General features: G+C 54.5%; 1 protein-coding gene across 1 annotated transcript in view; it reads left to right on the plus strand.

The window, feature by feature from the left end:
* The first annotated feature begins 8,873 nt into the window (after positions 1-8,873).
* The window catches only part of SKIDA1 (SKI/DACH domain containing 1), a 4,269-nt gene continuing 3,580 nt past the window's right edge, over positions 8,874-9,562 (plus strand). The window contains exon 1 of the mRNA XM_035319757.1: positions 8,874-9,562. Within this exon, the coding sequence (XP_035175648.1) occupies positions 8,916-9,562 (647 nt within the window). The 5' untranslated portion in view covers positions 8,874-8,915.

The following is a 9,562-nucleotide window of genomic DNA, read 5'->3' on the forward strand; positions in this document are numbered from 1 at the left end:
TCCAGGTCCTGCGGCTCGGAGCTGTTTCTCTCCATCCTGCGAGGGGTCCTGCTCTGTGCTGTCCGCCCGGGAGCAGACGTTCCTTCCCGCCCGGGTCCGGGGCGGCAGCGGGCCTCTTCCCCTCTGCTGGAACACGTGAGTCCCAGCCTCGCAGGAGCTCCCCCAGCGCCTCCGCAGCCCTCGGCTCCTCGTTTACCCCACTTCTCGCTGGAAACCCCCCGAGTTGCTGCGTCGGAGAGCAACGCCGGCTGGCGGCGGGGGCCGCCCGGGGCCGGGGCAGCTGCGAGCGGAGGCAGCGCGCGGGGAGCTCCCCTCTCCTTGCAGCAGGCAGCGGCCTGCGAACAATGGGCAGCGCTCGGAGCAGGGGGCTCGGAGCTGGGGCTCGGAGCACCTCCCCGCCCGCTTCCCCCGGAGCCCCTCGCTCAGCCTTTCCGTCTCCCCCCAGCCTCACCCTCTGCTCCCCTCACGGCGTTACTCACCCTCCACACTCTCCCGCCCGCGGCGCCCAGCGCGCTGTGCCGCGGGGGGTGACCGGGCTGGCCCGCGGCCAAGCTGCTCCGCCGAGCCTATCCCGGGCTCCGGGGCAGCCCTCGGGGGCCCCCCGCTCGCCGCCCTGACCTCCCGCGGCCGGCCGGCCCCGGCCGCCTGCCGCCCGCATGCCGTGAGCACTACCAGCAGGAGAGGAGGAAGCACTACAGACGCCGCACCTGGGCGCTGCAGTGCTCGCCTCTTCCCTTCAGGGGACGGTGCTGCACACAAAAGGCCGCGCAGCATTGTTCTCCGCGCTGACCCCCGCGGCCCCTCGCCCTCGGGCCGGGAGAGGGGAGAGGAAGCGCCGGGGCCGTTCCCCCCCCCCCCCCCCGGGGGTGTCCCCCCGCCGCCATTTCCTTCCCCCAGGCTCGCAGCCTCCTCCCGGGGGGGCGCCTCAGGGCTCCGGGGAGGGGGGGAAGCCGCGGGAAAGGAGAGAGGAAAAAAACACACGCACACACACGCACCGCCACGGCGGCTCGATTTAAATAATTGCATAATATTAGGATTTAACTTATAAATGTTTACATTCGCGTGATTTGATTAACGTCACGTCTGATTTCCTGAAAGCCGCTGACGAGGTGCTTTATAACGGGAGATCGCCCGCAATATTCAACAGGCGGAGACTCCCCCACCCCACCCCACCCCCTTCGAGGGGCCTCCTCAGCCAGGGTCCCCCCCGCACCCCTCCGGGGCCCGAGGCGCGGCCGCCCCCGCCGCCCGTTAGCGCCGCGGCTCCCGGGCGGGCGCTGAGGGGCTGAGGAGAACCGGGGAGGGGGGGAGGGAGGGGGCGGGCACCGGAGGCTCGAGCGCGGCACGAGCGCGGCCGGCGCGGGGAATTGTGGGTAGGAGAGCGGCCGGGGGGAGGGGGAGGGGTGAGGGGTCAGCGCCCGCCGGGCCCCGCGCCAAGGGCGGGCGGCGCCTCCGCGGGGCGGGCGGGCGGCAGCCGGGGACGGGACCGGGACCGTGGGGATCGGCCCCGGGATGAGGGGGGCTCGGCGGGGCTGCCCCGGAGGAGAAATGGTGCCGCCGCTCGGTCCCCAGCCCCGCACCGGTCGCCTGTGTGTGCGTGTGTGTGTGGAGGGGACCGGCACGGCTCGGCTCGGCCCTGCCCGGCCGCCCTTTGTGGCGGTGCCGCCGGGCCGCGCTGGTGTGCGCGCACCTCCCCGCCCCCACCCGCTCCTTGCTGCGATTTATTGCGTTTGCCAATAATCGCCCGTTTCCACACGGTCCCGGCCTCTCCTTCCCGGCATCCCGGGAGCGTGGGGCGGCGGTAAAACACCTAAAAACCACCCCAAAGCACCCCAAAACTCCTCAAAACCACCCCAGAAAGCATCCACCCGGCCCCATCCGCAGCGTCGCGGCCCTGCCCGGTGCCCGCGCCCTCTCCTCGTCCCCCCGCCGCCCCGAGGCGAAGTTCCGCCGGGGCCGGGGGAAGGAGGGCCCGGGGCCGGGGCCGGGCCGGCCTCCTTTGTTCCCGCATTGTGTGCCGGGGCCGGCGAGGCGAGGCCCAGCATCTTACCTCCGTGCCTCCTCGCTGCCCCCACACGCACGCCTTCCCGTCGGCTTTAAAATGCCCGGTCCACCTCGGAAGTGAACCGCAGCCGTCGGGAGAGTTTTGTGTTCCGCTCTTTTTTTCGCTCCCTGCTCTTTTTTTTTCTTTTCTTTTTTTTTTTTTTTTTTTAGCCTGAGATTAAGTTGCCGAGCACGTTGCTGTAGGCTGTAGCCCCCCGCCTCGGTGAACGGCCACGTTTGGGACCCTCCGAGGCCATCCTGGTCCTGCCGGGGGAGCTGAGGGCAGCGGGGGCCCGGCCTTGCCCAGGGCAGAGGGCCTGCGCCCAGGCAGCGGAGCTGGGCAGGGGCTGGGCTCTGCTCCCAAACGCAAACACTTCTACCCCAGACAGCCGAACGAAATAGGCATTTTAACGCTGAAATGTAGAGGAGCAAGCGAAAAACAGACCAGTGTGATGTAAAAATGCAGCTCGGTGTATCCCCCAGCGGGAAGGGCTCCTGGCTGGAGTGTGGGACAAATAACCAACCAAACAGGAGCATCGCATCGAAATGCTCGCCCTGAAGGTTAAGGGGAAACAACCTCCAAGAGGAATGCACTCCCCGGGGGTGGATGCAGAATCTCAGTGTCTCCTTTCTTGCAAAAAAAAATAACTGGGATTTTTTTCCTTTTTTTTTTTTTTTTTTTTTCTTTCTCTCCTTCTTCCCTTTTTTTTCCCCCCTTTCGACCGGATCTGAGAGCATCCCGTTTTCTGATTCCTTTGTAGCCCAATCGGCGTTTAGCTCCCAGCCGCACGGGCAATCCCCCCACACACACACACCCCAACCAACCCTTGCTTTAATCTGATTATGATGAGATTTGCTGATACAATGAATATTTGCAATGATCCCGGTGTCTCAGTGAATGGGATGGATTTCCAGCCTCCCGTCTCCAAGGCTCACACACACACAGGGGGGCGCGACCCCACTCCCCGGGGTCCCCAGCACCCAAGGGCGCCGAGGGAGCCCAGCCTGGGCCCGGGACCCCCCTCCCCAGCACCCCCTTCCCGGCAGGAAAACGAGACCCCAGTGTCCCTGGTGTCTCCCCTGCCCCCTCCCCAGGCAAAGTGGAAGGCCGGTTCCTTTCACAGGGCCGCATTACAGCCCCCAAGGTAAATAGGGACTCGTGGGGGGGGGAGAGAGAGGGGAGGAGGGGGAGAGGGGCTTCTCTTTGATAGCGTTTAATTGGAATTGAAACATTCTAGGGCTGTAAACATCCTTTATTTATTCAGCACACATAAGAAGGCATTGTTTTATCACCATCATAATTACGGTGTCCTTTAAGCTGACTGATAGCGGAGGAGATAAGGGAATGCGCCTGTAGCTCCAGCTCAAATCGCTGCCTCTCCCCGGGTCACCGGGATCCGCGCAGTCCTTGGAGATGAGGAGCGCCGGAAGATTGCGGCCTGGCCGGCCCTTACGTCATGGAAGTGATTTGTACCACATTGCTAATTTGGTGCAATTCATAACCTCCTGATCTCCTCTGCTCCCAACCCCTTGTCGCTTCGCAGGGTATGTTTTTTAGGATGCAGCTCCCTGGCGGAGAAATTACGAGCGATCACCTATGTGCAGGAGAGGATCTTATTTCCCAATGTTTGTTGCTTTACCTTTGCCTAATTAAAAATGCAAACTTTTAGGAGCCTTTCAGAACAAAGCCTCACCAAATCCCCTTTACGTCCAAGGATTTGCAAATTTATAAAGGCTGCATTGAATTCAGCATGGGTCAAGGGGCAAAAAAAGGGTAGAAGGTCACTGCATTTTGATTATGGGTCAGTAAACAACATGGCATGTAGTATGTGTCCAGAAACTCCTGCTAAAAAGTATTTTAAAACTACCGGGAGTAGCAAGCTCAAGAAATAGCCTTAGCCCGCGACCATTAAAAATTGCACAAAATTTGAAGGCGCAAGGGACGCCCCAGCCCCCACGGATAAATTACAACTTAAAAAGCACTCGGCAGAATTCGACATTGCTGCTTTGTTTAAGAAAAAAAAAAAAAAAAAAAAAAAAAAAAAAAAGGAAAAAGATTTTTTAAAAAAGAAAAAGAAAATACCCACCAAAAACTCCTAGGCATAGCGGTGTTGGCCAGATTATGATTTTTTTTGTTCGGGCTGATGGTTGGCATTTCTTTGTCTTACATATTTAGGAGATTTAGTTATACGTTCTCATTTGTTGTCACACCAGAATTTACGGCAAATTTTACGTACTACAGTCACATTTGGCTGACTTTAAAATAGCAGAAGGATCCCATTATACTGTTCTTTGACCCTATTATATTTACGTTACTGGACTCTTTGTGATAGCCTCTAGCTGCTTTCTGTGTCCTCCTTGAGCAAAATATGCACAGCGATATCTAAAAGCAGGGTATAGGGTTAGAAAAGAAGTTCTCATTTGCATTATATATTTCTGCCAAGAGCCGGGAAAGCAAAAGGTTTATTTAATGCTTGTCAATACCTGGAGACATGGCCCAGCACTTAACAAATAATAATAAATAATAATAAGACTCTAATAATGTGGCAATCCTAGTGTGAAAATGCACGTGACCTCTTAGGTTTTCCTGAAGATTTTCAAAAGATTTCTCCCCATTAGTACAACTGCTGGTGGACATCGCTGTTGCATTTCCCAACTCCACGTTTAAAAGACTGTAAATGGTGTGTGCATTACTTCATTGCAGAAGGAAGAGGTCAGGCTGAATTGCGGTGGTATTTAAACATAATCATCCTATGAAAATAAATCAAAACATCGCGTAAAAGGAGCTTTGCAAATGCTACGTGCATTTTCTTTCTGGAACAATGTGGTTAAGCGCTTCCCCGCGAGCACGTATATTTTAACACAAGTTTACCAAAATGAAAGTATACGATTCCCAATAAATGGGAATAGGTCTACGGCGAGGGATTATGAATATTATTTTTTTCTCTTTCTTTCCTAATGAGGTTTATCCTTCGGCCAGACAGCTTCAAGACTGAAACGCTACTGCCTATAGAGTGGAGATTGCAGATTGCACGCTACTCAACGTGAAAAGGAGCACGGTTGATTGATAGTCTCGGGGTGTGTGTGTGTGTGCCCTGTGCTCACAACTCCGCGGAGTTGCATGCGTGTGGATTTGGCAAAAGCGGGCATCTCCGGGCCTCCTTATCTGCAGAAAGGCGAGCCAAACCTCCGTGTCTTTAATCATGTTCATCTTTGATCGCGACCGAGGGGGACACCGGCCACGGAATTAACAAAGAAATTCCCTCGTTTTCCAGGGAGGGCCACACGTCCGGCCGGCTGCGCGCACACATGCACAGCACACCGCCACGCAGACGTCCACGCAGGCTGCGAGAGAGTAAATTAGTGCCTAACTTTGCACCTAATTGCTACCAGACACCTCGAATTTTATTTTATTTTTTAATTTTTAATTTTAATCCTTTCGGCCGCCTTTCGCGTTCGCAACCCCGGCCGTAAACGTGGCTGGCTATTGATCGCCGTCCCCTGCGTGAGTGCAAATCCATCTGAAAGTCCCCTGCCTCGCGTGTGCGTGTGCAAGGGGCCCCCGGCGGCCCTTTATCAGGCTCTCCCCCGGCGGGCTCCAAGACGACCCCGGATGCACAACGTGTGCTGCTGGCCCGGGGAGAGCCGCCTGGTTCCCTCGCACACAAAAACCCGCTGCAGAAGTAGAGAAACAGAGGGCTCCGGGGGAGCCGGGGAGAGGGATGCGGCTCAGAGGGGGTGCGGGTGCGTGTAAGTACGGGGGGAGGCTCGCACCGCCCGCCGCCCCTCTCCCCTTCCACCCGCAGGCTCAGGGCTGTGCCTAGCCGGGAGCGGAGCTCGGCCAAATAGCCGCTCCTGCTCCGAGGCGTTGGATAGCGCCGGAATGAAGCAAACAAAAAGGAGGCATTTTTGAAATAGTTGCCGGATCCCGCTGCCAGGCTGTCAGCTGCAGGGACTGCGGGCGGCCCTGCCTGCGAGCCCCCGCACAGGAGCCCAAAGCACCCCAAATGCCTGCAGATGAAGGGCTTTGCAGCCCAGGGGGGCTTTTTTTTTTTCCCCATTTTTTCTTTTTTTTTTTATTTTTTTTTTTTTAATTTTTTTTAAGGGGTGTTTTTTGTGTTTTTCTTTTTTTTTTTTTTTTCTATTTTTTTCCTATTTTTTTTTTTACGTCTGCTGAAAAGCTTTCCCGGACTTTACTGCTCCCTCACTGCTGACTCCCTAGCCTTAACCTTAAAGCAGGGGGAGGAGAGCAGCGGGGAGGGGGGTGGTGTGTGTGTGTGTGAGGGGGGGTGTTGGCGGCGTATAAGTACATCAGGAGGAATTTTGAAACGACCCTTATTGTCTCTCGCTCTAGAAAGACCACGATGGTTCCTTTTTAACGGGAGCAGCTGTTTTCCCTCGCAACTTCGCTCGCAGCCCCCCGAGCACGGCTCGATGCCTCCCTCCCGAAAGGCGCACGCTGCTCCAGCCAGCTGCAGCGCCGGCTGCCCCGGCGGCTGGCATTAGCTGCGACGAGGCATTGTTCCCCGCTGCCTCTCGGGCGCGTTTAAAGGCTGAAATATCACGAGATCCACCCAGTGAAGCCTTTGCTAATTCGAGGGACGAAATGTAATTCGCTCTAGCTCCGGTTTCTCGGACGGGAAGGCTCTCCTTAGCTTCCCGAGGGGAGAAGTAGCCACCGCGGTTTCGTGCACACATGGATTAAGTTGAACAGCGGCGATTTTTTACATCTGCGCGGAGAGCAACAGTAGTCCAGGGCTGACTTTCCTAAATCTCTGCCCTCCGAGTTAGAGGCTCCCTTCAATAGACTTCCTCAATTTCCGGATGCACTCCTCGAAATTCCCAGGTCTCTCTAGAATTCCTGCGAAACTGGGGGCTCGCCTGCATTTCGCCTTGGCATGCGAGGCTGCCTTTTTGGCAGGGCGATCTCGCTCTTTATTTTAGCTCTACCTGACGGGGTAATGCGAACTCCCCGCACCATGTTGCCAATACACGGAGTGGATATTGACATTTGGAATTGAAGCTTTTTTTTTTTTTTTTTCCCCCTCCCCTTTTTTTTTTTTTTTTTTTTTTTCTTGCCAAGTCCCAGAAATCTGAGATGTCTCATTAATCTCACGGATATGTCTAATTCTGGATGTGCAGCGATACATAAAAGTGCTCGTGTTTGCAGCCAGTTGAGCGCTGGATGCACGGCAGAGCTTGGTTTTATTTTATTTTTATTTTTATTTTTATTTTGCAGCGCCTAACGTGCGAATCGCGAGCATCGTTTTAATGTGACAAGGAAGAGGCAGGCAGCTATCGCAACATTTTTCGAAATCATCGTGGCTGACCCGCGAATAATTCCACGTTTCTACGAAGAGGTTAAACCTGCGTGCTGCTTCTCCGAATTGATTTTAAGGGGGCTGCTGTAAATGGAACATCAGAAAGCTGCGGCAGGGCTACCCCGAGCTGAAGATGCAAGCTGCAGGGCAGGAGCATCCTAGCCCGTTGCAGTGCCGTACATTGTGTGTGCCAGCACTTTTTTGTCATTACGTAAAGCCTCTTGGAAGCACCTTGGATATTTCGCATTCTCCTTTCTCTGCTGGAAGCAATCAGCACGCAGGAATCCTGACGTGGGCTCGGGGACTATAGGGCATTCCAGCTCGTGATCCGGCGCGGTTAATTGTGAAAAGTGTATACATTTCTGGCTTATCTATGCTTTGTTATGGGTCTGACGTGAGCTCACGTCCTCCTCCTCCCCCCCTCCCGCAATATTACAGGCAGGATTTCGGTTAAAAGTGGTACAGTGTCGCGGTGCGGGGACCCGCGATACTCAGGCAGCAAAATAACCTTAGTCCCCGGCTGTAAAAAGCTAATTAAGCAGAAGAGGAAAATCAAGAGAAACTCGAAAATGTAAGTATTCCCTCTCGTTAACAGCCGAGCCTTTAACTTCGGAGCTCCAGGAAGGGAAATACCAGGCTGTTCTGCACGTTTTCGCTAAGCTGCGCTTTCCGCACAATGCAGAATAAAATACCAGCTGAAAACGGTTACGTTACCGAAGAATTTTCCACCGCCACGATCAGACTTATGTCCTTTAAAACCACGGCGTGCACAAAAGAGCACCGTTTGGCCAAAAGAGCCTGAAAATACACGAAACGACACGGGAAAAAGCGTGCAAATCCTTCGTCTGGAGCTAGCGAGGAGGAAGTCTGAGAGGTCTGAGCGTATTTGAGCTCAGATTGTTTAATAGAAAGATTTATATACTAACTGTATTATTTACTTTGGGAGGGGAGGTGGCAGTATAAGGGTATGCTAATTAGTGGGAGATTTTTTGGGGGAAGGGGTGGAATATCAATTTTTATTGCATCACCTGTCAGGAGTGTCCAATCAGCGTTGGCTTTAGGGGAATTAATTGATGAAGGTGTCTCCGGACGAGCTCACTTCACTCTGTCATTTTATTTGTAGCTAAAGCAGCGGCGGGAATAGCAGCTGCATTTCTTTTCTCTTCCTCCCTTCACATTCCATTATCATAGTTTCCAATGGAAAAGCAGGGAATGAAAGGGAACAGGTACTGATCTTCAGCAGCAACTTAGAGAAACACTTTGGCAAACCTGATTTTTAAGATTATACACCGATTGTAGTCTCACGGGCTTTTTTTTTTTTAATTTATTTTTTTTTCTTTTTTAATTTCGTCTAAAGTTTGGCACTTCATTCACCAGGAATAACAGCCTTTGTTATATTTTATTAGCAGGATGCCTTGAGACAAATACAGCATCTGGCTGAGGATTGTGTGTGTGTGGCTTTTTCTTTTTTTTTTTTTTTTCTTTTTCTTTTTTTTTTTTTTTTCCTCTCTCTCTCTCTCTGCAAATGCTGGGAATAATTTAATTCACGAAATGGGAGACCTGAAGTCGGGTTTTGAAGAGGTGGATGGCGTGAGGCTCGGCTACCTCATCATTAAAGGAAAGCAAATGTTTGCACTCTCCCAGGTTTTTACAGACCTGCTCAAAAACATCCCGAGAACTACCGTGCACAAGCGAATGGATCATTTAAAAGTCAAAAAGCATCACTGCGACCTGGAGGAGTTGAGGAAACTCAAAGCCATCAACTCCATCGCCTTCCACGCCGCCAAATGCACCCTGATCTCCAGAGAGGACGTGGAAGCCCTGTACACATCCTGCAAAACCGAGCGGGTCCTTAAGACGAAACGGAGGAAAATCGGCCGGGCTCTGGCCTCCAGCGACCTCCGGCCGGAGCCCGCTGCCGCCGACCCCTTCTGCGGCTTCTGGAAGGAGAACAAACTTTGGCTGGGGCTCGGCGACCCCCCCCGGCCCCTGCTGCCGCTCCGGAGGAAAGCCTTGCGGCCGGGGGCCTCCGCCTCGCTGCCGGCGTCTCACCTACCTCACATTTTTAGTAAATACACTGGCCACAGCCACCCAGACCTCGCCCGGGCGCCTCGCAAACCCCCCGCTCACTATGAAACGGCGCCGGCGGCGGGCGGCTGCGCGCCCCTCCGCGCCCGCCCCCCTCCCTCCGCCGCCGC

Source organism: Oxyura jamaicensis, chromosome 2, assembly GCF_011077185.1.
Source record: "Oxyura jamaicensis isolate SHBP4307 breed ruddy duck chromosome 2, BPBGC_Ojam_1.0, whole genome shotgun sequence".
Taxonomy (NCBI): domain Eukaryota; kingdom Metazoa; phylum Chordata; class Aves; order Anseriformes; family Anatidae; genus Oxyura; species Oxyura jamaicensis.